The 27,901-nt window shown below is 41.4% G+C and overlaps 1 protein-coding gene across 2 annotated transcripts in view; it reads right to left on the bottom strand.

Annotated features, from left to right (window-relative positions):
* Positions 1 to 24,295, bottom strand: part of NKD1 (NKD inhibitor of WNT signaling pathway 1) — a 113,305-nt gene extending 89,010 nt beyond the window's left edge. Inside the window, exons 1-3 of one of the 2 annotated variants that reach the window (XM_054078918.1) lie at positions 23,974 to 24,295; positions 23,799 to 23,831; positions 23,534 to 23,676 (exon numbers count right to left, since the gene is read on the bottom strand). In XM_054078918.1, the coding sequence (XP_053934893.1) occupies positions 23,534 to 23,676; positions 23,799 to 23,831; positions 23,974 to 23,998 (201 nt within the window). In that variant the 5' untranslated portion in view covers positions 23,999 to 24,295. The remainder of the gene's footprint in view (positions 1 to 23,533; positions 23,677 to 23,798; positions 23,832 to 23,973) is intronic. The other variant, XM_054078917.1, reaches the window with a different exon arrangement.
* Between the last annotated feature and the right edge of the window lie 3,606 nt (positions 24,296 to 27,901).

Genomic DNA, 27,901 nt, shown 5'->3' with positions numbered 1-27,901 from the left:
CAAAAGGCCTACTTCTTTTGATATGACACTGATTATCTCAAAGTGTCCTGGGAGGGAGAGGACGAAGCTGAAATGTTGCAAAAGAAGCCGGCTTGGATCTAGGTTTCAAAAATGACAAAAAAATTATCAACCCTCAGTTCTTAACTGCCTTACATTAGACTTCAAAGTTAAAAGGGGGATTAAAAACATCACTAAGTAAAGCAAGAAAATACCAGACATACTGGATTTCAAATCATCCAATTTTATCTCCTAATTATTTAAAATGCAGGCTGCCAAGTGCACTAACCATTATGGCAACAGAAACTTGATCCAACTTTGCAACAACAACAAAAAAAATGTTTATCAGAGAGGTCTAAACCACAGAGTCATTTTTGTAAACTTGGAAGCAATTCCAGAGCTAGCGCCATACATCTCAAAGGAAAAGATAAACCCTCACTCACATTTTTATATAACAACAACAACAAATATAAACGGATCAACAGTCTTCAAGCAAAAAAATTAAAAGCCTTCACAGTCGAAGCTACGAGACTTCAACAACAACTACTTCTTATCACGGACATTTCCACTAACATAAGTGCAAGTAAAACTCTTGGCAGAAGGGTCCTGACTTATATGTCAAGAGAGAGGAGCGAGGAACCAGGTTTGCTCTCAAGGGCTCAGAGCACTCGCTTGGCTCCTCACAGTAAAGGAAACCATTTGCCTGCTTCAGGAAGAGTCTTGTAGGATAAGGGTTTCATCCCCTTCTGAATCATCTCTGGTTTCCAAGAACTTGCAGAGAATTGAAGCCAAACGGCATCTAAGAACTAAAGACTAAGCAGTGAAGTGAAGGCTTAAATAGTGCACATGAGAACGAGACAAACGCATTTGAAGAGGCAGAGAAATGTCATGTTCTTACACCCCACTCACATTTTTTCAAATGCTTCTGGAGGACGAGCTGGCTCAGCAGATCAGAAAGGGAAACGCAGCCTTTCGGTAATAGGTTGCTGTTTCAAATCCAGCCCAGTCTTATGGTGACTAAAAGTTATCATTCAGTTGGTGGTCAGTGTTAAATAGGGATTTCACTTCCAGTTTCTGTTAAGTAGGTGTCTGCAATGCAACTGGCTCTCCAAGCCATGACCAAGGCGTGCTGGTGGCAGGGCAGGACAGTGGCTTACATCTGTTTTGTGGTGGAGAAATTCATTTATCACTGCTGTTAAAAATGAACCAGGAGAGAACGTGTTTTTAACAGGAAGATGAAGAGCAGAATTCTATATTCATGACTTTCTCCTGATTAATTCCAGCAAAAGAATATATATCTAATGTGCTTACACTATATAAATTATTATTACATCAAATTAAACTGGGTACATAACTCTTACATTTTGTTCCTAGCTATAAGCAAGGACCTGTAGCACTTTGCCATCTGATACAGCTTTGCTATCATGGTTTATGGTGCAAATGACAGAGAGCTAGGAAATTTTACTGGATGAACCTCAGCAAAGAGCTTCATGCTGGTTTTGCAACATTAGGGCACCTGAGGGTATGGTTACATGGCAGGTGTTCCATGGTAACAGCTGGTGTCAACACTTCCATTGGGGTAAATAAAGGCATAAGCTGCCTCAAATTACTTTGTATTTACCATTGGGTGTAAGGGAATGCAGAGAGGACTCCACAGAGCAGCCCGTTACTGGTACACAGCCTTGCTTACCTAGAGACCATCTGCCCCAAAACTGCAACCAAATGCTGCAGCTTTCCAGGTACTTGATCCTAAGACATCTTCACCATGGCCAGGCAAAAATTCGCTACAGATCAGATATGCTGAGGTGGGGTTAAACTCTTCCAGCACTTGGCCGCTGCATTCTTTGCCTGGTTGCCAATACATCCTCAGCGCAGAGGATCCATTAAGCTTTCTGTGACACTGGCTGTCCCCATATGCTTAAAGGGAAAGGCAAACCACCATCCAAAAGAAAAGCCCCCAGGAGAAACCAAATAATTAGCAACACATGTTTAGATACAGAAAGGTGCAGGGAACATGGTTTTTCCTTTCAGTGCACATGAAGGAAAAATCTTGGAAAAGCAGGGATCCAGACGCTGTTTTTTCAGCAATATTTAGTCGAACTTGGCCCCATATAAGTTAACTTTTGCACTGAAAGAAGTACACTGTGCAAACTTTAAGAGCATTTTTTCTTTACATCCTATCCAGTGTCTTCCTTTAAGAGTATTCAAAAAAGCTGAAAACGGGCAGATGTCCTCAGGTCACTCTACAAGACCAAGCGTCTGCTGAGCCACAAGAACTAGAAACATTGCTGTTTCCAAAGCTGTGTTTCCACCCCTGTTATTGATGACAATGTTATTGATGACCCAGTAACAAACAAAATAAACCCTACATTGTCACAACTGCAACACAGTATCTGTAGACAAACACATACATACATACAGGAAAAAAGAAGGTAAATTTAAAACAAGTATTTCAATAATAAGTGTTACAAAATAATATTTTTCCTCCTAAATGCACGGATAAAGAACCTTTTGCTAGTCTCTGAATTTGGTTTTCACAGCTACATCATCAAGCAGTGTTCTACCCAGTAAAAATATTTCTACTGAATTTAATAACTATATCTATAGCACCTTGTCTGAGATTCAAAAGCCTTGGAAATTAAAATATGGCAAGAACAGAATTTATGACAACTCTGTGAAGTAATGTCTATACATACATTCCCTTTTAATGTCATGATTAATTTACTGCTAGGTCTATACTGTAACAAACTTAAAAATAAGTTACTGGTTCTCCCGGAAAACAATGCCCACCCACAGAAGACAAGCTTTTGGCCCCGGTGCCCGCTGAGCTGTTTTCTGCCTAGTGAATGATGGCAACCAGAATAAAAGTCAACAATGCTCAGATGTGTTAAAAGCTTCAAGCTCTTTGCAGCCCTCCCCAGAAGTCATAACCAAATGTGATATTGCAAAATGGCTTGTCATCACCCTCTTCCTGCCCTTCCCAACACATATATTCCTCATGAAGGGATCTTTTCTCTCCCACAGCACCTTTGAGATGCTGAAACCTTACTGCCCTAGTATTTTATTTCTGCTCTATTACAGGAAATAGTGGGGGAAGATGTCTGCAGTTACACAAACAATTCTATTTATGAACTGAAAACAACTTTCAGGGTTGGCATTTCCAATACATTTATTATTTCAAGGATTATTAATTTTTACAAAGGACAGAGCTTTTAGTTACAACTAACTGCTGTCAACATAATCTTCTAAAGCCATGCCTAAAGTAACAGCACTTCTATGTTGAATGGTGTCATGTACAAGATAGTCACTGAAAGGGAAAAAATCCTATAAATATAAATTTTGCTGACATAGATGCACACAATTATTCTGTTTTCAGCAGAAGAAACTGAAATGAACTGAGTTCAGTGGACTCAACTTTGAAGATCTTTTTCCATCACTTACTTGAGAAAGTCAGACAAACCATGCATTTTTAACAATGCCAACAGAAAATAAAACCCATACCATTTTCCAAGAATTATTCCTCATTCAAACACACCTTCATAACCATGTCCTTACACCCAATCTTTCCTAAGTTCCCTTGTTGCTATTCCTAATCATACTGCTTCACAGTTCTAAATAAACTTTTTTAAGTTTTAAACAACATAGACTCAATTCTTATGCAGTCATTGCCTCAGTCGTATTTACTGGCACGTTTGCATATGGAAACTGACTGCAGTAGGTATTCCAGAGCAGTTGCTGTACAAACACTTTGTCACAGTAAGAGTCTATTTAAGTAAGCACATAAATTACTGATCAACAAAAGGACATTCTTTCTGTGTCTGTAACAAGAACTCTTCTTATCACTTTCCCTGCGTACACAAGAAGCAAATAATTCACTCCTTCTGTGATCTTAGTTCAGTCACCCTTAGCTCTTCTATGAATTTCTTCAAGCTTGCCCAATATCTTTGGAGGTTTCTCTGGGAAGAAAAGACTATCGTAATGGTGGCAGAGAACTATATATTGCATACTGCTTGTGCAATCAGATTTCTACAGGCATGGAAAACACTGCCAGACTTTGAATGGCCTCAGCATCCATGCTGAAACACATATACGTTCACCACACATGCTTTTACCCACAGATGTAACAAGGCTAACAGAAAGGTACTTGCAGATTCAATGAGGAATGTGAAACGGGGAAGAGTAACAATATCGTAGGTCTATGCGAGTTTCCAAAGAGGCAATTTCCCTGCAATGCTCCAAAAGGTACAGCAAGTGACAACTCAGCTGGGATTACAGCTTGAACTCATTGACTTTTCCTAGTTATTTGCACTAACTTCCTAATGAGGGGTTCAAAAAGTCAGTTCAAAAGGAAAGAGAATTTATCTAAAGGTCACATTCAAATGCTTCTAAACAAGTGATTATTTTCAGTCTCGACCTCTTTAGTATCAACTGGAACTTTGCCCGAAAAAATGGTTTCAGGACTCTGCCTACTGGTTTGTTTGTACAGTGGTACAGGAAACATGAAAACAGATTAAATATACGACAAAGCGCCAGGCACTCAAGAATGGCTGTATACCCATTTCTGCAATACTCCCTGCTATACAATTATCATTGTCAGAGCATAAGTCTACAGACATGCACACTACAATCCCCTATGAAAACAGACACCATGCAATGTCTGATTGTCTTGTTTGCCATCATCTCAGAACCATCACACATGTTCATACATTATCAGCCTTGCTCAGAATGAAGCTAGTCTGAAATCACATTGTCACACACCAAGCTACAGATAACGATGGATGACAACTCAGGAGAAAGCACGTTCAATGCCTTGCTTATTTGCTCTGTTCGCATTTGGGCAAACATTCCTCTCTGTCATTCATAAATTATCGTGTCTTATGACAAGAGTTCAAATCTGGAGCCCTAACCTCTCTCTTTATCAACATACTGCTCAGTTAGACCTAGCCTAACAGCTCTGAGCCCACAGCTCTTCCACTCAAAGTGAGAGTTGTTTTTTTAATTGTATTTAGGCTCAAAGTAAAAAAAAACCCTCAGCTCACTAGAAGACCTAATTCTTTGTGTTCACCTTCCTCACTTAAAGTTCAGTTCTCCAAAACCAAGGACAGTCATTATTCAACGTAAACCTTTCCCCTCTATTAATGAATTTAAATTGCTTGAGCAATGAAATATAACAAGTTATCAAAGCTGAAACAAAGAAATGAAAGCTTTCCTAAAAAGATAACATGATAGAACTTTTACTCTCTTCTCTATGAGGGCATACAAACTTGAGTTTTCACTTAGAAAGAACGTATGAGACAAACATTATTTTTCATAGGCAATTAACAATTTGCACTTGCAGCTCTACTAGGCCTTGTCAAGTTTTCCTTCCTTTTGAGAGTATTCAGTTTGCCCAGTAAAAGAAAGGCTCTGACCCCAGCAGAAAAAAAGCATATTCTAAAATAAAGATGCACTGAAAAAGCGAGCCTTACACTACTAACACCGCGCAGCTCTCAAGTCACATGGGTAATTGTTAACTAACCAGAGGCAGGCTCAAACCAAACCCACAAATACGGAGAAAGTCTCAACCCAGATCAGAATTTTATAGCTCACATCCCAACTCTTCTCTTAACACTGGCTGGAAAATGCTTTTCTAAACTCCTGCAGTATTTGTTCCATACACAGGAAATTAGTTTAATAGTACATCTTCAGGGATTAGCTTTGTTTAGCTGTCCAAGCCTTTGATTCAAAGTCTGTAGATAGTATTGCTTTTGTTGTTACACAGAAACAGACATATTTCCTGATGGGATGCCTCCCTTGCTCATATGGTCATTCGCCTTAATTCCTGTTAACTTTATAGGATGCTATAGTGCACGTACCATTGGCTGTAAAGGAAGTCATTTATACGTGTTTCTTGATCTTCCTCTATTCACAGCATGAAAATGGTGAAGATAAATATACTGCTGATGCATGGGAACTGGGAAGTTGGATAAAAAGCATTACATTCTTACAGAGGAATTCTTCATTTCTAGACAAACATAAAGCAGCTCCTGAGGATGAATTTACTGCTTTTCTACTTTGGCACAGTGGGCTGTATTATGACCCTATAATCCACTGCGAGCAAGGCAGCAGCTGAGAGCTGCCCTGCCCCTGGAGCTGTCTGAGACACGGCCATGACTCACTGAATCACAGTTTCCTCTCCAATCTCCCCACCGCCTCAAGGAAGGCAGCAAGCACTGCCTCTGCACCGTCCTTTTCCCAAAATTATTCTGCTCCTGAGCCGGGCTGTGCTGCACTCTCTTTCCACTCACAAATAGGACAAGTAAAGAAGCAGGGGATAGCAGGAGAAATTCTTTAAGCTCCAGAAATACATATAAGCTACACATGGGTTTTGTTAGCCTTCTGTACAACAGCTATGGTATAACCAGGCAGTAGTATGGCACATATTTGCCTCAAATGTTATAGTACAGCGTGCTAGCCAATGCAAGAAGGCAAAAGGCTTCGTGACGTTCAACACCCAAATGTGCACCCTGCTCCTTACACCACCGAGTGGCTTTGTTTCTCCACCAAGACTTAGTTTCTGAACAATGCAGCATTTAAGTCAAGCTAAGGCAAATCCATTGCTGTTAAAATAGGAGTATCTAGCACGTAGTGTTGAGACCTGAGGAACTGGGAAGGAAAGAGAGCAGCACAGGGCAACTGCTGAGGAAGTGTGATCAGTTGGCAATAGGTGATAAAGAAAACTTCATGTCTCCAAAGACCGCACTTCAAGTACTGTGTTCAGTTCTGGGTCCCTCACCACAAGAAGGATGTTGAGGCTCTGGAGTGTGTCCAGAGAAGAGCAACAAAGCTGGTGAGGGGCTGGAGAACAAGTCTTATGAGGAGCGGCTGAGAGAGCTGGGGCTCTCTGGTCTGGAGAAAAGGAGGCTGAGGGGAGACCTTATTGCTCTCTACAACTACCTGAAAGGAGGTTGTGGAGAGGAGGGAGCTGGGCTCTTCTCCCAAGTGACAGGGGACAGGACAAAGGGGAATGGCCTGAAGCTCCCGCAGGGGAGGGTCAGGATGGACATCAGGAAAAAAATTTCACAGAAAGGGTCATTGGGCACTGGAACAGCTGCCCAGGGAGGGGGTGGAGTCACCTTCCCTGGAGGTGTTTAAGGGACTGGTGGATGAGGTGCTGAGGGGCATGGTTTAGGGCGTGTTAGGAATGGTTGGACTCGATGACCCAGTGGGTCCTTTCCAACCTGGTGATTCTGTGATTCAAAGGAAGAGGAAAAAAGCCAACAAATGCCCTATGTAACAAACAGACTAAAGTACAATGATTCCAGTCATACTGACCAAACTCTCCAAAACCACAGAGCCACTAAATTGAAGTCATCCTTACTATTCCACATTCAGAGAAACCATCCTTAAATACATAATAACGTGTTGCGAGACGCCATTAAATCTTCTTTAGACACACAGAATTTCTCTGAATTCTCTTCATATTTACAAGAAGGAGGAAGCAGGGACACTACAGGCTGGGATGTGCCTGGCTGCAAACACAGGGTAGAGGTGTGCTCACTGCTGCCAGGCGAACAGGACAATAAGTGCCTCTTCTGCACCATATATTCAATTGTGCGCTCTATTGTTTAAAAGAACAAATGATACTCTCAGCAGAGAATCCAGTGGCAACAAGTGAAAATCCCAGGAGTATCCATCACTAACCATCAGTCACCATTTCCAAACGCAAATGTGGGTGATGCATCACTGCCAGCACCACAAGGAGAAGAGAAGAGGTGTTAATTAACCTGTAAACCTGCTCCACTTTGCGCTCCAGAAAGTACAAAGGCATAGCAGAATAGGAGGCATAGTTCACCCTCATTATAAGGCTCTCCATTACAAAGCCAGTGCAAACAAAAGCCTACTGCTTTGACTCACCACTCCAGTTCATTGTAAACATTTTGACATGCATTTCATTCATATACAAACTCTGCTGCTCTGAAGAATAACCTTCAAGAGAGGGTAATTTCATTATTCAAGCAAATGCCAGAAAAAAAAGTTCCTCTCCCTGCAAAGTCTTAAGTGTAGCTGATGCATCAGAGTTCACCCTCACTCTAATTTCTAAAAAACATTTTTTTCTTCGCCCTTTAGTTATGTCTGTGTAGTCCATTTCAAATAATAACAGCCCGGCATTCTCCTCATCCTGTATTATTTATCTGTTATAATTTATTATATGATAGCAATAAGCTCTGTCCCTACATTCCTGCTAATCTTTCACTGAATTTATATGCGTTACCAATGCGAGGCCTCCACAAGGAGAGGAGATTCAGCTCATACATTAAAGACATGTCCCTTCCACTGCCTTCTAACTTCGTCCAAACTCTTGTTCAGATAAGGGGGAAGCAAAATGTCTTTTCTACATATGTTAAAACTATTTTGATGAATACAAACTTTTTAGAATTAGACATCTCGGGCCACTGGATCGTGATGAGAGTTGGACAGTTCTGAAAGGCCCCTTTCCAAAAAGATTTCTTGAAGATTACTGTAGAGCGAGAGAAGAAACAATGTAAGAGGGGTGTTTTTGCAAAGGGAGATTACATAAATTCCAAGGGAAATTCAAACATTCTTTTCCATTCTTACTTTGCTTAGGAAAGTAGGTAATAAATACCTGGTTTATTTTAAAAAACATAGCAATGAATTAAGTGTACAGCTGGCACTAAAGTTTTTTCATGAACTTTAAATATTTCTCTGTCTACCTCAACAACTTAGGTAGCTAAAATGATAAAACCTGTTTCCACTTCGCTGACGGGTAAGTGGGAATAAGCAGATAAAACTGGTAGTTTCAAAGAAAGGACAAATGAGATTAAATGAATGGCAGATGCTTAGCTAGCTATCTTGGGTCTCTCTGTCAAGATTCACATTTTATTCACATACATGAGCAAGGGTATACAGCTAAAGCGTGGGTCCAAACTAGAATACACGGCTCTCCTCTCTCATTCTTAAGTTGTAAATTAAGAACTTCAGAGACTAGGTAGCACCACAGCAACAGCTATCCATCTGACCACCCACATCACAAACACCTCCCAACTTCTCATCCCAGCCCACAGACCAGTCTTCTAATCTCAGATGACTTCAAAGCCTACCTAAATTGTGATTCAGAGTGCTTAACAAAGCTGTATTTAACCTATTACCCTTTCTCCTTAAGTACAACAGGACTGACACCCTACCTATGAAAATCCCAACCACCGAGTAGAGACCCAAGGGGCAACACTAGTCAGCCCAGTTAGCAAAGGCTTACCCTGTTATCAGAGATGCAAGGATTGCATACTAAACCTGTGTCTGGACCACGAAGGGCTTTAACTTAGTAGGGGTCTTTCTGCCACATTTAGCTGTACATAAAATATGGTTCAGCATCACTGGTTAACAGATAAATCCAAGAAACTCTGCATCAGAACATGCAACTTCCGGACAAGACAGCTAGCAGTAATTACTATCACAAGATAAAAATACAAATAGAAATCATTTTATGACTGAAGCAAAAAGGATTAAGGGCACAACCTAGAAATCCCATCCATACTGCCTGTGCTTCTGATGTGCCTATTCTCACGCCTTCCTCTTACCAACCAAGTCAATAACTTCATTACATCCTACGCGTGCAACAGTATCCCAAATACTGAATGAACCCTAATTTTGCATCCAGTAACAAACCTGTCTACATAAACTGATGAAATACTCCCTTTTCTGCCTACTCACTTTTTTCCAGGCCTCCATTCAAAGGAAACATCTAGCCTTTCCTTTAACCAGCCCTCCTTAGCCTTCTTTCTTAAGAGCACATTTTCACTAGTCTGAGAAGATTGCATTTTGCACATTCCTGTTTGATATATTCATTGTGAGACAGGATCATATGAGACTGAAGGCCCAGAAAACCCCATGCTGTGTACCTTGCATAAAATGTACTTTCTTTTACAGTAGAAAAGGGCTTACATGACATATAGTTTTTATAAATATATATCTATGAAATTTTGAAAGTAGGCAAAAAACATTATAATATCATAAGCTGGCAAGGAATACAAAAGAAAAAAAACCACAGTGAATAGAATCCTTTTTTATAAAAAAAGAAAACTATGCTTAACACAAACTCCTTCATGAATTCTCTTTATACTTGCAGCAACACGAATTCACCATTCTGCTGACACTGTTGCTGACACTACTGAAAAAGTCACCCAAGAAGGCTCATTTTAAAATAAAATTTAATGAAAGGAAATTTGTAATGGGATTTGTAATGGAACATTTCCTCCTGCTTAATCACAGCACCATTACTGTGTTGGTATGAAGTTCATTTGGATTTTTTAATTGATTTAATGATATAATATTTTTGGGCTAACTGCCACAAAGACATCCAGTTAAGAGGGAAATATCTTAAATTATAGTTACCCACAATATTTCCCCCCCAAAAAAAAAGATTTATTACCAACAAACAAGAGATTCCTGCAGTAATTCCGTGTTTCTAATATTGCTATTAATTTTTAATACTACCTTTAGATTCCATTCACTCGAGCCATTGAGGAGTGCTCGAGTATTTACAGTCATCAGTCAAACAAGAAACTGTTTCAGCTCTTTGCCCTTAGAATCGTGAGGTATAAACTTTCAACTTCCATACAGAAGATATTTTTAAAATGAAGGGTGCATTTCCCAGAATAATGATGCTCTAATACCAAACAGCAGCTCAGTTATTCTATGTTAAGAAACCAAAGCCCTTCTTACACAATTTCAAAGCAGCAGCTGTGACTTTGAAACCAGGAATTCATCCTGGCCACCTGCTTTAAAACCAGCCAAAATAAACGTGGTGGGATGGTTCCTGTGGATAACCATGGGATGGCAGGGTAGCACAGGTTGTTTGATAATCGTGGGATGGCAGGGTAGCACAGGTTGTTTGCCGTTAGGGCTTGAGGTCCTAGAGCTCACTAACTTCTCCAGGGTCTTGTCTGGATGAGGACCTTGGGATAAAGCCGCATCTGAAAGCTGGATTAATTATTAAGTGCTAGATTGGGAACTGTTAGTCATGAGGAGTGAAACTTCATTGCACAGCTGAGATATATTGTTCATGGCATGCCATTCACAGTACAATGTTTTACTCCCACAGCAGATGATCCTTTTCAGTCACTGGGCAACCACTATTATGGTCTGGCTTGTAAGGTATTGGTTTTTTTTGAAGAAAGGGTTTGTTTTGCTGATGGTTCGTGTTTTTTAATATACACGAAAGCATTCACTACAGTAATAACAGTAAACCAAAACCCATGACTTCAAAACCTCAAAATAGCTTACTTTTTCTAGCCTTAATGAATACAAAAACATTGCAAAAAACAGTGCCCACCAATGCAACTTAGTCAAACACAAGATCTTCCCAGATTCACAGCCGTAGCTAATGTAGAATAGTGCACCTCATGGGATATTTCAAAGCCTAATCCTGCACTCAGCAGAGATAATGGAGAGGTAATGGACTTCAACATTAAAAGAATTTGGCCTATAGAATTAGTAATATCTAACTCTCAGTATTAAAAACAAAGTATATTTTGCATTAACCTGAAAATAATCCTCTTCAGAAAGCTACACCAGAAAGTACTACAGAAGAAAAAGAAAGAATATTTAAAAACGATCAGGAACATGGTTTGTTTATCTTAATATTACATTGCTAAAGATGAGGGGGAATTAAAAAAAAATGATAATCAGGTCACTGTTAAGCGGCCTAGTTCTTTCCACTTTCAACTCCTTTTTGCCTTTTTTTCCTCCCTTTGCATACACTCCTCGTGCAAAGGCACATTACAGAGAAAGGAACCTACTATAACACTAGCACTGCCAGGGTGGAAACATGCTCTTCTTGTGGCCAGCAAAGGACCCACACCTTGATCGTCAAGGTAAAGATTCTGAATGATGCAACTTAAAAGGCTGCTGCAAGTTTATTTCTTCTTTTTTCTTTTCCTATAAATTATTCCTCCTTTTGATGTCTATTCTTGCTCTTAGAAAAAAACACACACATCAGGTTAAGATGAAAACTGCCCACACGACAAGCTAGTGTTTACAAGCTTAAGAGCAAGTTTCACTTGAACACCGGTCAATGCCGCTTTAAGAAAACATCACATACCAAAAAAATCACACATGGTTAGAACACATCAGGAGCAGAGAGGAATTGTGGACTCAGTCTGTGAGGCACCGAGCCAGCCTGAGGAGCCCTTTGAAGTTAGAAAAACATCCTCTGGTCAGAGCACATTTGTGAAACCGTGGGACAGGCGCTTTAAACAACATTCACTCCGGGATCACCTGCGGTGTGCCAGTGGATTGGCGCCTGTGTAACTTCAACAACGTAACCCTTTATATTCCACAAAGACCACTCACTCCAAAAGCTGTCCTATCAATAGCATACAGTCAAAAAACTGCGTGGTAAAACCCGTGGCGTTTCACCCTCCGTACACCACAGGCAGGCGGCTCCAATGGGCATGTGGACATTTGGTTAAACCTTGCTGTAAGCACAACTTGGTCAACAGAAGAAAGTGTGCTTTGACTGCACAAAGCAGCACTGATACAGAAGGAAAGCATCACTCTGCAAGAAGGGCCACTGCAACCCAGTGGTGCACAAAACACACGGTGTAGTTTGGAACGCGGCTGCATATGACACAAAATTCTCACTGTTAGTCATCGTCACCATGAGAAAAAGATTCTTGGCTGTGGACGGCTAAGTCCAGGTAACACATACTTCCCCCTCCCTTTTACAGACAGATGAGACTGAACATCAGAAGACTGCTTTTTCAGCTGAGTTGCTTCCCTCCACCCAGTTCTGCCATCAGCTATTAGCATCACTAAGCTGTACCAACACAATTTAAAGCCAAATCCTGTTCCTGATCTGGCACATCTCTCAGATTGGCACACCTCTCAGGAAAGACAGTCTCCATACACATTTCTAAATGCAAGCAGAACTGGTTATCCATTCCTGATACTCCCAGATATTGCAAGTGATCCGCAATCACAGCAGATTTTGAACAGACCCCATGCCAGTTGAGAGTGTGGAAGAAGGAAGCCCCATGCTGCCGTTGGGTAGGGCTCCTGCTGATAGTAGGAGACACTCTGACTGTACAACAGGCAAGGACTCTTTCCTTGCTTAAAACACACCCCTAAAAGCATGGCATTAGCATTTTTCTAGTCCAACCATTCCGTTGTTCTGTATTTGACAAGCGTTCCGATTTTCCCCAGTGGTGGTGAAATTCTCCTCATTTTTTTGAGGGGACTAGTCCTGCTGGTGTTGCCCTCAGAAACGCAGGTGAGGAGGGTCAGATTGCTGTTGCAGAGCAAATAAAGATCTCACAGTCTTTTTGCTGCTCCCACAGGACATTACCCATTGTCTGTTATTAATTTACTGCCATATTTAGGGGGCTTCCCACTGCAATGTCTTTGGTTTCCGTCTTTCCAAAATGGGGAAAATAGGAGGTGTCCATAGATTAACAGTAAATTGTTTTAGCAGAGGTTTGTTTAAACAGCACGTGTACACTCACCAACAAAGCACAGGCAACACCTGCATGCTCCATTCCAGCTAGTCTTTCCTGGATAACAGCAAATGTCTAAGGACACAGAGGTATTCAACGTGCCTTACTTTTGACTTTCACCACACAGGCCTCAAAAAAATTTATTTTCTAAATTGCATTTAAAATTAAAAAAGGAATCGAGCAGCACATCTGGAAAAAAGAGTGCCATGGTAAAGTTAATGTCCAAATTTCAATGAAGTCTACGTAGCATCAAGGCATACAATACTTCCATTCCAAATGCTGAAGGTTTTTTCTTTCTTTTCGGTTACACGTCACCCTGTTTTAATCCAAGAGTAACTGCTTTTTAAAGAAAAGCCCTGTATAATAGCTTAGGCAGGAAGAAATCTCATTTATTTCTTTATGCTGTGCATTAGTCCAGAGTTAAAGATTTTGTGTGCTTCCTATTGGTCATAAACATACAATTGAAAACAGCTTTAGACTAGAAGAAAAAAAAAAAAAAAAATGAGACTGTGGTGCAATACTTTAACAAACCAACCTAATTAGACAAAAAACACCTCCATACAGTAAAAATGTAGCATTTTAAAGGGTATTAAGCAGTGCTGTGGGAATAGCCTCTCTCAAAACATGCTTTTTAAACCTATCCTCTGCAAATTACATTGCTAATTACAAATGGGAATTTAAGTGGCAGTATAAAAGGGAAAAACTTTTGAGAATCTGCCATGAAATGATCAGAGAAACTGCATCTGCAGGACAAAATACATTGCCATTCCACCACCAACACAGCTGCTAGATAAAAAGACTATTGGTCTCATCACTTGAATCTTCCCTCATCTTCTGCTGATGGTTGAGAACCTGATACAAAACCACTGAAAGCAATGAGAGGTTTTCCCTCTATTACAGCAGGGCTTTTGCATCAAAACATAACAGAGAAATATTGCAGAATTTTTCAAGATGGTTAAAACAGACTTACCTAACTGCACTTAGTTAAAAATATACCTTTACAAGTAATTTATCTATGGTATTCTGAAAAAATTCCTTTTACATATGTATCCACACCAGGAAAAGACCTTGCATGTAAGCTTAAGTAAAAATGGCTTTAACTGAGATAACCTATGAAGTTTAACCTGAAAATAAAATTAAATATTCAGGATTGCTAAATGAGGCACAGTTTTTCCATGGGAAAATATCAAAGTATTATTTATTTTTCTCTAAGTACTTGCTTTGAAAAGCCTTCCCTCCCCACCTGGGCTTCGGCTAAAAGCCACAATCTACATTTAAACAGTGTGTATGCTTTAGAAAATTATCAACCATCTTTTTTAGAACCAGAAACATATTAAATTATTTGATCCACTTTTCATATAGAAAGTCTAGGGCTGACCATAAAGAAATAGGCAGCCTCCCAGTATAAACTTACCAGGATTACATGAAAGACCTTCCTCTAGGATCAGACGATTGATTTTTTCAATGCTTTTTAGAATTTCTTCCAGGATATTTTGGATTATTGCCTTAGACCTTTGCTCAGCTGAAATGACAGGTATTCTGTTTGCTAGACTATGATGTTCTCTCTTTACAGGGGAATGAGTGTCTGTAGTTTATACACACGTACACCGTGAACAGAGAGAGACTTGGAAAGTTCACAAGCAAAATTATTATTTATTGTTTCAAAAAGAGCAGCTTATTACAGAAACATTGATACAGGCTTAACCACAACATCTTATGCAATACAGAGACTGCTTGTTGTTCTGGGAGCTCAGGACTGGGGCACTCTATGCCCAGAGAACATTCCTGCTCCCCCAGTCATTTGTTCTTTTATATGCATTTAACGTGTAAGGCTTAGCTTTACAGCTACTACCTTCTTTACCTAACTCTCTTGAAACTAACCATCCCGGAATCATAAAATCTTTTAAGATAGGACAAGAAGAAGTGGCTTAGTCCTTACCTACTGCTATCAAATCTTTGGGGAATCAGTCCAAGGGCAACATGACACACTACTCACCATCCTCCTTCCTCCCCCAAGACAAATCTGTCACCTCTGTACCACTAATCATTCACATCTGAGTTTGGATCAAAAGATCTGAGGCCGTTCCCAAGTCCCATTTCTCCTGCAAGACAGTACTTTGTTCTGTCACTTCCCTACTGAGTCTATCTCCTTATTTTATGCCTCACAGCATGTGTGGCTGCACCCCAAGATCAAACACCCATGCATGATTTTCTTTCACAGATCTTGAATCACAATGTTATACTTTAATAGGAACCTCAACATACTTAATCCCTTTAAAGTTGTCACAGTAATGTCCCCAAATGCATTAAATTCCACCCTCAATGCAAAACAAAGTATTTCTCTTGATGGACAGCACATAGACTGTTCTGACCACATGCCAATCCATCTCTGAGCTAAAGCAACATACACTGCCTGCATTTGTTAGTTTGAAGCCCAAGGATACGTGGCTAAATATTCCAGGCACTTTAAAAGTTCTCTGCTACACATTTTTGCTCAAAACACAAATTATCTCCTCCCACAGTTTAAGAGAGGATCTCACATTCTCAAGGGATTCTCACTGCCAATTATATAAGGGACCAGTGCCACTAAGTCTGTTTCTAAATCCAAATCTGGTACAAATAAAAGCAAGACTGGTAGAAGGCATTTTTCGAGGCAAAAGTGAAACACCTTTTCACAGACAGCTCGATGAGTTTCAAAGTCCCATTGAATCTTCAGATGGAGAGGGGTTATTAGAGAAAATAATTAAAACTATCAGAGCTTTGACAAAAAGCAGAAAAATGGCTTTCCTATAAGTCTTGCTCACAAGCATTCAGTTTTATTAACAACTATTTCCAATTTAAGGCACAACTCCTTGTTCGAGGCAGAGACCTTGGTTTGAACCAGGGAACCACAGGGTCTTCCATTATCCCCGTTGAGGGGTTAGTGTGCTGGGATCTTTTAGGGGTATTTTTACGGGGCTCTTCTTGGCCATTGAGGAGCTTCTCAGGCACTGATGGCGCTTCAGTCTCCTGTGGCCACAGTCTGGTCTTCTGAGGAGCAACTGGGTTTACTCCATCAAAAGTTTTTACAGACTATAGCAGTAATATCATCTTTTGCCCTACAACATATAACGGGCCACACCACACAAACAAAACCAGTGGTACCCAATATCACAGCTGTTACAGGACCTCACAACAAGATACTGCAGCCTTCCCTTCCTCAAACCATCAAATTCTGTATGACTAAAATAGAAGAATTTCTTACGTATGATGAGCACATATCAGGCTATGTGAGATGCATACATCTAGGTGTTAAAGAATCTGGATGAGCAATTACTTGCAGATATAAGCCTGTTTGAAAGTCAACTCCTATGCCAAGCCAATGGACCGATCCTTATTAAACAGAGAATGTGCAGTTACATGACAGCCTGTTTACATGACACTGTTTACAAGATACAGGACTTTCCAACTCAAAAAAGGATGTCTCACGTATTCAGAAGCGTTATCTCTATTCTGTAAATTACAAGATAAAATATATGCCATGTTAGTCTGACGACAATGAATCCAGACGTTTACAAAAAATACATGTACTGTATGGCTGTACCCCTTGCAGAGAGACCAGGACAGCAATAGTTGAATCTACACAAGTCGCTTCTCCTCTCTCTTAGATGACGCAGTAGTAAAAGTATCTGTGCAATCACGGCCCTTTCACCACAGCTAACACCACTGGCGTTCCACCACTGCAAGACAAATGTCATGAGATATTCCAACACAAACATGCTTTGCTGGCTCAGAAATCAGACACAATGAAGATTTTGCATTTGGAACTTGGTTAATAATTCTTGAATGGAATACAGTCCAACTCAGTTTCCCATAGCTGTAGTTACTCTGCAGGAGTGAATACAAGCTTAGTTTTGCTGCCAATGTTGGCAGACATAACTAAATAAATTCATAGAAAAAGTCTATTTGACCATTTCTTTACATTAATTTTTTGAACGACAACTACATCTCATTTTCCATGAAAAGATACCTATAAGTATCATGTAGTCTGAGAACCCCAGAGTATTCAGATTAAGTAGAAAAATGCTTTAGTTACTAAAAAATACTTTGTATTTTGTACATTTCAACATCCACCATTTACTTTCTAACCAGGTTTTGATGCTGACATTCACAAAGCAAAATCCATCCTAAAGGATTTCCATAAAGGCCAACATCTGCAGCACAGGGAGCGATGTTCCATTTTGATTTAAATATCACCACCAAACAATTATTTCGCCAACTTTGGCAAAACTAACTCTTACAAAGTTTCAATACTCAGGAGACTTCTCTTTCCTCTGTTCATAGCCCAATTCAAAAGAAACCATAAAAGTCAACTAAGATCTTCTTCTGAGGGGTGCCTACAAATAGCCACTTACTGAGCTCCTCCTGGGTCTTATTACAGATCTCACAAAACCTACAGAAACCCCTTCTGTTAATGAATGCTGCTGTAAAGAACATTCCCATATGTCGACAATCATGTGCTACAAATTTCCCATTTTTGTTATAACCAAAGTTTTAGTGTAAAGTCTGGACTACATTATTTACATTTAAGTCATTAAAGAACATAACATACTGTTGTTACTTTTCATCCCAATTTACAGAAGAAAACATACTCTATACCCAAGGCCTTCTCATTCAGAAGAATTAAGGTTTCACTAAGCCAAGAGAGACTATCAGTAGCCCAAGAGACAGCTTGTACCACTTGAATGAGGACTTCACCCAGCTGCTACACAGAATATGCTTCCTTCTTACAAACAACAACTCAAGTAAACTCCACTTCAGAGGGGGTGGGAGAATGAAGGCTGTTTGAGATCAAAAAAAAAGTTACTTTAATGAGATTGTTTGCAGAAACTTCACGGGCCATTCAGCTTTCCAATCAACATGCCAAATTAATAGCACACCACATTAAATCTGAAACACCTATAAAACAAACCTTGATGAAATACAGACTGTCTTCCATCCACCTCCCCATATGGCCCAAGCAAAGCCAAATCTTAATTTCATAACACGAAATATTTAATTTATGCTTTTCTTCATATGTCAATTTAACCTCCGGCACATAGCTTTGAAACCATGTAAGGATGCCTAACACTTTCCATATGGCAACCAAATTGTGGCTTTTAATTGCACCAACTGGTATCATTCAAGGATAATTCCCTTGGAATCCAGCTTTCTGCTACAGTACTGGCCAATTCACTAATCTCATCACCATGGCACTAATACTTTCAGAGACTCTTTGATTGTTAATATTCATATTATAATTTTCCCAAATCAGAGCTGTCAAGATAAACTATGTGCACCGCTAATTAAATTATCTTGGTTTGTTGGCACCAAATTTCAACACTAAATAAGATTCTGCTTCTCTCACTTTCAATATAAAGTTCGGCAATTTTATTTTAAATGCCATACACAATATTTTACCTATCAAAGTCTTTTCTTAGTCATAGCAATATCTAGCATTGCTGAGTCTGTTTCTTTTAAGCCTCAGAGTCAATACAAATAGTTATCTATACAATACTGACATTAATGTACTTGAGAATATGTCTGTTTAAGATCACCTCGAGCAGTCACACAAGATAGCACCTAAGGAAATTTTAATTGCTCGTCATCATAGCAGTAAAGTGGCAGTGCTTCAAATGTCATTCTACCCATGAGATGACCCCAAAGTAGTGCTACTATGAAATCCTCCACTTCAACAACCCTTAAGCCATAGCACATACATACAACTAAAGTCTCTTTTCTCTTTATTATTTTCGCTCTGGATTAATGATCTACCCAGCTGTGTTTTCCATAAGGCTACATATTTTTATATGCACACACACACAAACACACACCCTATTTAACAGTGGGGGATTGGAAAGGGTGCTTTTTTTTTTTTTTAATTTAAGAAAGATCATGCTAGAGGAGCAGTGAAGTTGACACTGGCGTTGTCTCCTCTCAGCCATGCAAGGAATGCCCATTAATGTCACTGGCAGTTACAGGCACAGAACAAATGGAGAACAAGCCCCACCTCTGAAGCAGTGATGTGCCTCAGCATTTTATACTGTATTATTCCCAGACCAGATACTCAACTCTAATTAATATCAAATAGGGTTGAACACGAGGATCACTACCACCAAAGAGCCCAGCAGAATCGGTAAGCTGAAGTCTTTTCTATTTTACCCAAAATGATTACTTACAACTTGACTCACTGTGAGCTGGCTTGAAATTTAATTAAAAATGAGATTTTTTTTCCCAATCCCAAGCACAGATTTCAATGAGACGTGCAAGAAACTAGTAAAAATTCTTATGGCTTTGAAGATAAAATTAAATCAAACTAAGCAAACGTCATATTTAATGTTTTCCCCTCTAGCACAGAACTACTTCTCAGTTAAATAAATAAATACATGAATATTTGCAAACAATGTTGATCTCCAAAAATAGTTTGTAAAAGTAAACACATAAAATAAATTGAAACTTAAGAATTATACAGGATAATCCAGTGTCAGAAAAACAGTTTTGGGCACAAATTGAGTCATTCATAAAGCAGCAAAAGAAGTATATTCGCTTCCTCTAACAGATTTACAGCCCCAATGGTTTCAATTAGCTTTGAAAGTAGAAGATGACTCTGGACCCCATACTTTCCATGGATGCAACGTAATTCCTTTTTTCTTTAATTCTACATGATGTGGAAGGCTGCAGCCCAGCCCTCAGCCTCCACAGTAATTAAAACATTTAGAGCAGAGCAGCCCCTGCTGGGTGGCAATGGTTTAGTGAAATCAGAGCTCTTAGACAGAGCCAAAAGTGTACATACACCAGAAGCACCTATTTCAGACACAGTACCATTCCTCTGGTTCATACCTTCACCCAAGAACTTACTATGAGTTCCTTCTCAGATGACTGATGCATTTGGCAATAGATGGACACTAATTACTGTTTTTCCAATGAACTGCAGGAGGAAGACAGGGATAGGCAGGACATGACATGGACAACAAGTCAGCTGAGAGAAATCTGCATTAGCCAAGAAACTCTCAAAACTCCAGTTCAGGAAGAGAAAAGGCGTTGTATTCTTGAACCCTCCTTGGGTCAAACAACCCTCAAGTGAATTGATTTAAAGACCTCTCCTCCAGAACTAATGTAAATTTAATCATTCTAGAGAGAAGCACAAAGGAAATTTTATTGCTTTCCTGTATTAAGTCACTCATTCCGCTTGTAAAACACTACATGAAACCCCTGAACTTCAGTGCCATCTCCCCTGGATGATGAACTTTAGCAAAACAATTCAGTGTTCCAGTTCTTGAGGGAAATGGCCTTCCAACTACAACCAAGACAGAACTTTTTGGTTTATACAGAGCAATTTAAGTAAAATTTCACTATGACAATTCAAGTTCTAATCAAAACGATTAAAATCTTCATAGTTTCAGTACTGGAAGTGCTCTTCTCACCCATCCGCAAGTCTTGCAAAGTACAATGGATTTCACAAAACAGGCCCTACTGAAACCACCATCACCAAAACTCTGGTTAAGGATTCCCAATTCCTAAAGTAATTTCTAGGACCATTATTTTTTTTTAAAACTCAGGTGGTTGTTTCCTGAACGAAGATACTGCCATCAGTGTTTGTTCTAACTCTTTCTGCCATAAGTCACAAGCGCAGCAATTAAGACATACGTCAGGAAGGATAAAGACATGTTTTAATGAGAAGCCAAAGTTTCAGCTGTGACACAACAAAAACTCCATAGAGCCATGAAAGCTAGTTGAACATTTTAGGAGGAATTCTGAAGTAGTGAGAAGATCCCTTGGTCACCTCTCGTGCAACAGTACTACAGCACTGGAGAATACACAACCATCCCAGACAATCCCACATGACTAACTGTTGGTAGAGGTTGCTAGTATTTCTACATCTTGACGTGAATGAAAAGGCATTCGATTAGGCTACAATTCTCTTTGTAGCTTGGTATAATTAAACAAGAGATCAAAGAGCTCTCGGAAGACAAACAGTCATGCAATCTCAGTCATAGTCAATAGTTGTGACTCCATAATCCTTGTCAAAAAGACTGTACATATGGCACATCTGGTTCCAATGCAGGATTAGAAATGCATCCTTCCATATTACCTAAAGTTCATATTTTAAAGGAACCTTAATGTAGCTGTCACAGTGTGCCTGTGACAGGATGACAATTAAACTAAATCAATTAGCAGGCTATATATGCATACAGGTAGTACCAAATATATTAGCCCATAAATTGTTAATATTTTCAAACATTCAGAAACAGCTGTATGAGGATGACAGTAAATGGCCTCATGGGAACAGTGCTTTTAAACATACTTAAACTTATTTCAGTTTTATAATGTATTAAAATTGTAGACCAATTTTTAGTTAATGGCTTGCTAATTGCTGAGCTATCATGAGGAGGACACCACGAGTTAGAGGAGGAATACTGTTCTACTGTCATCCCAACTGAGCACACCTCATGGAACTGAAAACTGAAGAGTTTTGTGAATAGCAAAGTATCTTTGACAAAAGATAATTTTTTCTTCTTTTCAAAAAGCAAACTATATTATGGATGGAATTACATTTCACAAAGCTAAAGTCAGAGTTTTTGACGTTTAACTCTTGCACTTTAAACCTATGTTTAGTTTGGCGATATGTGAAAGGTAGAAGATATCTAAGAACCTTGACTCACAAAAATGGGGATAATGAAAAATAATTAAAAGCACGTGGTTTTACTCTTTGCACGTGGATTATACATGTATGTACCATTACTAATAAGAACTTCTTTCTTTGGACACACTGTCTCCAATTAAAGCACAATAAAAATAACTTCAACAAGCCACGCCTGCAAATTGAACATGAAGTGATAATGCTCATTAATTGCAAACATCGGCAACAATTGCAGCATCTTACCCCCTCTGCCTCTCTTCTAGGGACTCCCAAACAATTTATCCTCTGCTAAATACAACACTGGTAGAATCTGAAAAGTCATCATTAACTTGTTCCACACAACACATCTTCTACACACTTTTAACACCCTATCTAAAATGAAATGGTCTCCATTTGTGAGTGCATTTTTCCCTGAGACATGAGAAGTCCAGTGTTCTGACAATAAAACTGTAGGCTAACAAAGCAAAGAGCCTGCAGGAGGTTTGGTGGCTTGTGCTTTCTCTCCTTTCTTGTGCTTGCCTGTTCTGCTTGTGCTTTCAGAGCCACATTCCTTGCTGGGAAGCATAGATACCAATCTCCCCATCTCTCAGGTTACTTTTCCACTGATGAAGCTTTCAGGGCTTGATCCAGAGCTTACAGAAGTCAATGGGAGTCTTTCAGTAAACATCAATAAGCTCTGGATCATTGTCTGAAACACTATAAGGACCATACCTAAGAACTGTTAAGTTTGTTTACCTCCCATCATGCCTTTTTGTTTAAAGAGACAACATTAAAAAAAAAAAGGGCAACTTAACCATTTCCTCCAGCCCAGCTTTAGAGAGGAGGGCTGGAGGAGAGAGCCGGGCTGGGAAGCCACCAGTGTGAGAACAGCCAGGACAAGTGACATGTGCAATAACTCATTAGAGAAGAAGAACATCAGCCACGCGTTATTAGCAATGAGCAAATAAATAACAATTCACTCTTCGGGGACTTCTCCTTCCCCGAATTCCTGTGCCAAAATGCCACAGACAAACTTGTGCACCAAGCAAGGCTCAGCAGCCTGCGCACACTGGCAGGGGGCTGTTTTTTTCCCCCGAGATTCGCCGTTTATTCCCGTTTGCGAAGAGTTTTGTTCTAACCGCGCTGCCCTGACGCTCGCAGACAGGTCCCCTCTCCTCCTCTGGCTTTTGTACCAGCACCAAGTTTGCTCCGCGGCTCCCAACTTCATCAAAGGACCGAAGGAAACCACCCACGGGGCAGCCCCTTGGAGCAGCTTTAAGGCAAAGAAAAACCCTTCCTTTGCACAACCAACCCCTGGGAGAGGGAGACAGAGGGATGGAGAAAGAGCTTTTGGTTTTGCCCGTTCCAAAGCGCAGGGGTGGGGGCGGCGAGGAAGCTGACCTACCCTGGCGCTGGAGAGCCTGCAAACAGCCCGGTGCTGGCAGCCTTGCTGGAGTCCCGAGCTGCTGCCCCCGGTGTATTTCTGCTTCACCATCCAGTCCTCCAGCCCTTTGCGAGCCAGAGAGGCGTTCACCGCAAAACTATCACCTAGAAAAAGAGGAGAGACAATGCCGCCGCTGAGCCGCCCGCTCCCCGCGGGCAGCGGAAAGTTGAGGGTTGAGGGCAGGGGGGTAGGACAAAAGTTGGCAGCAGGAAGGAGCCATCCCTACCTTCGGGACTTTCTCTGGGCTTACAAACGGCAGCTAGGCAGATCCGGAGGAGAGTGTGTGGGGGAAATAATAAAGGAAGATCATTAGACACCACTATAAAAATCACAGCGACAACCCGAGTAAGGATCCGAATAAGGGGAAGGGACGGAGGAAGGAGCAAGTGAAAGGAACTAACCATGTTTCGAGTGAAGTTTCCCCATCTCTCTGCATCGATCTGCAATTACGATTCATTGGAGTGTTTTTCAGTAGGGTCAGGTTGGCTTGTTGTTATTTTTGTAGGTATATAAAATCCCAGCGTGTTTAGAAATCCATGTGCTCCGCTCCTCCCTGCTCAGAGATCAGAGCCCAGCTCCGCTCCTGCCGCTCGGGCCGGCGTCCCCCTCGCCGCTCCAGCCTTCCTCCTCTCTCCTCTCTTTCCCAAAGACAGAGGCGGTTACAAAAGACCTTACTTCACCCACCGGGGAACATGATTGACACCTCATTGAGATTAGACCACTTGCAGGCAGCCTCCGCCTTCCCATTGGGCCGCGGCGGCAGATGAAAGGGGGCGAGGGAGCCTTTTGGAGCCTCCAAAAAAAAAAAAAAAAAAAAAAAAAGGAAAGGGAAAAAAAAAAAAAAATAAAAAGGAGCAGCCGGGGCTCGTCTCACTTCCAGCCCGGCACGGGCCCCGCTCCGCTCCCCGCGCAGCCCCGGGCGCACAATGCGCGGCGTTCGCTGCTGCCGGCGGATCCCGAGCAGCGTCCGCTGCTGCCCCTGCCCTGCCCCGCTCTGATCTGCTGCCCCTGCCCTGCTCTGCGGCCCCTGCCGTGCCCTGCCGCCCCTGCCCTGCCCTGCCCTGCTGCCCCTGCCCTGCTGCCCCTGCCCTGCTGCCCCTGCCCCTGCCCTGCCCTGCCCTGCTGCCCCTGCCCTGCCGCCCCTGCCCTGCCCTGCCCTGCCCTGCTGCCCCTGCCCTGCCGCCCCTGCCGTGCCCTGCCCTGCCCTGCTGCCCCTGCCCTGCCGCCCCTGCCCCTGCCCTGCCGCCCCTGCCCCTGCCCCTGCCCTGCTGCCCCTGCCCCTGCCCTGCTGCCCCTGCCCTGCTGCCCCTGCCCTGCTCTGCCCCTGCCCTGCTGCCCCTGCCCTGCTGCCCCTGCCCCTGCCCTGCTGCCCCTGCCCTGCCCTGCTGCCCCTGCCCTGCTGCCCCTGCCCTGCTGCCCTGCCCTGCCGCCCCTGCCCTGCTCTGCTGCCCCTGCCCTGCCCGGAGCCCCACGGTCCCGCTCCCCTTTTATCCACGGAAAAAGCAGCTTTTCCAAGGGGCCCGAGGGTGTCCCTGCAGCCGCGGCTCCGCATCCACCGCCCCTTCGGCGACGCAGAAGGGCTGCGGGCGGTGGCCGCCCCGAACGCCTGTGGCGATGCTCCCAGCTGCCTGCCCTGGTGCTCGGGTGCGGCGATGGAGCTCCCGAACCCCTCTGTCCCTGCCCCGCAGGGTCTGGAGTGCAAAGGAAGCCGAGGTGTCTGGAAAAGCAGTTATTCTATCGACTCAGCCCTGCAAATTGTTTTTCACGGGCATCTCCGCACACGCAAGTGATCCTCTTGAAGTCACTGTTAATGCCAAAATGCCATTTGCAGGGTTAGATCTGAATCTCAGTGACTCAAAATCCTGGCAGTGGAGGGGACAAAGTTTCTATCGACTTTCTCCAATTACGATTTTTAATTGAGTAGTTGAGGTTTCAAAAGCATCTCCCCTTCTTCACCGGTTTATGAATGATATATGTTTTACATACAGAATAAACTAAAAGGAAACTTGCTTTTTCATATAGACAATTCTCACAGTCATTAGAAATTTGTTTCCCTCCTCTGGCTGGTCATTATTTCGCTGTTTATGAAAATCATATCTCCCTTGAGATCCTTGTAGTTCAACTAGGAGAGATAAAAGGGAGTGCGTAGTAGATTCAGAACAAGAAAAAATGAAGGCTTCTGAGAATTTTACTCAAGAAACTACTAGTCAAACTATGTAGGGATTGACCCAGATGGGCCTGGTCCAAAAACTTCAAGGCCACATCTGTGCTTTCAAATCCATGTGTTTCAAACGCAGGGAGAAAGGAGTTAGACTTGGGAGCTCATCTGAAGAAAAGATTCAAAGCATATGTAGTAACACTTCTGCAGGCAATTGGGATGGGGAGAGGAGGGTCAGGCTTGGAGTTCATTTTTAGAAGGAATTCCAAAGCACATGGATGTGGTGAAGGTCTGGTATGAAATGACTGCGCCGCACAGCCAGTGGAAAGCCATTAAATGAACCATTTAAAGCCAAACTGTTCCTTGGATGACTGCAAAGTCATTTCTCACATTATTTCAACTATTTATCTGTCTAGCAAACATTTGTGTTGTGAAATGCAGCCATTGCAACAGCATCAATTGCTTGTCAAATAGCTAATAACGTGCACTTTTTGCGAATCTCTTTTTTATGCATTTTAATAATTTATTTGGCCCATTTTTTATGTTGTGTATTTAAAGTGACATATTTGTTACTTTGAAGATTGCCTTGTTTTGGGGAGGAGAGAGACGGGAAGGAATTGATTTAGATGAAGCAGACTCCTTGGGGCATGAGCCTCACCTAGACTGTGAAAACTTGTAAAAACTCTGATGGATATTAAGAGATCTGAAGTTGTAATACCAATTTTATTTTCTCCTTAGCTTGGCATATACTTGAGTACCCTTTTTTTTTACTTCATCAGCAAATGTTTTATTTGGGGTATCACCCTTATCTCCATGGTTTACAAGAAGTAGAGAACACCTCAGTGGAAGTACACCCCAAACGGTATGGATTTATTAACTTGTTTTGTGAAATGGCGTCCCAGTCATTCAGCTCTTGGGAACAAAACGAGGCCTTAGAAATGTCATGAGTTCAGCAGGTCTGAACTGGGGGAAGAAGCCCTCGCTTTCACAGTGGATTACAGAGGTCCACTTGTGTCCCAGTTACGGAGAGGAAGGGACTCGCATTTGTGACACAGTCACTGTTGTGCAGTACTGCTTTCACATATGCAACATTTGTTAAAGCGAGCCCTTTTAACTACAGTCAGTGACATACCCTGCGAAACCAAGGTTTTCAGAGGAGAGCAAATCTGACAAATGAATGCCAAATGTCAGTAACTGACTCTGCATACAATGGGATCCGTGATTGCAATGCTTGGGCACAGGAGTAGCACAAACACAAGCTGGTTACCTTACACTGAGGAGGAATCACAACTGCAGCTATTTCTTCCCCTACCTGAGAAAGACAGAGTTCTAGCTACTCTTCAAGGCACAAATCTTGAGATTCTTAGCATGTTTTTGCTCAGACAAATTCCAGTTGATTTCAGGAGGGTTTAGCACAGTACAACAACTGACCGGGGACCTCTGGATTTGGCTCAGTAGAATCTGAATGATCCTCGAAACTACAGGGACTTCAAGGCACACAAAGCCTTTTGTTTTTCCTTCCGTGGAGCCAGAAGTGTGTTAAGTAGTGACGTCCAGTAGAATATCAGAGTAAAGTACACCATTCATAAAATTGTAATAGTGATTAAAGGGTCTCTAATTCAACCCAGTGACCCCAGTGGAATTTTTAAAGTTTGAAAGCCATGGCGTAGAGTATTATTAATTGTCCTTTCATTAGTGCTGACTACAATCTACTTTTCCAGAGGATGGAATACCCTTTTGAACCTTGATGTCATATAAGCTAGTTGATGATAGGAAATAAATGTATCTTAGCCAAGGAACAAGTGAATAAGGCCGCTCTGGGAATTAATTATCAATATTCAGTAGCATAGTAAAATTAATGACAATAATTGCAACAGAAAGAGTTAGATCATCCGTTAGATTGAGAAGAATCTTGCAACACTGAAGGTTGTTCTGATGCCCTGACAAAGAGTGGAGTACTATTATGTGAAGACATCAGCCAAAATAACACGTGTAGTTTCATTCAGTATTTGAATATTATCTACAGAACAGTAGGCAAAAATAAATGCTAGCCTTGTGTATGGTAAGGTAAATTGGCATTGAAAAGGTTCACATTCAACATGTATCTAAACATGTAAAAGGCTGTGTGAAAGTAAGTATCCTAGAAACAGTTGTTTAGAGGCTAGGGTAGA

Source organism: Cuculus canorus, chromosome 13 (genome assembly GCF_017976375.1).
Source record: "Cuculus canorus isolate bCucCan1 chromosome 13, bCucCan1.pri, whole genome shotgun sequence".
Taxonomy (NCBI): Eukaryota; Metazoa; Chordata; class Aves; order Cuculiformes; family Cuculidae; genus Cuculus; species Cuculus canorus.
Note: the sequence above shows the minus strand (reverse complement) of the source record. Positions and strands in the feature narration are given on the sequence as shown.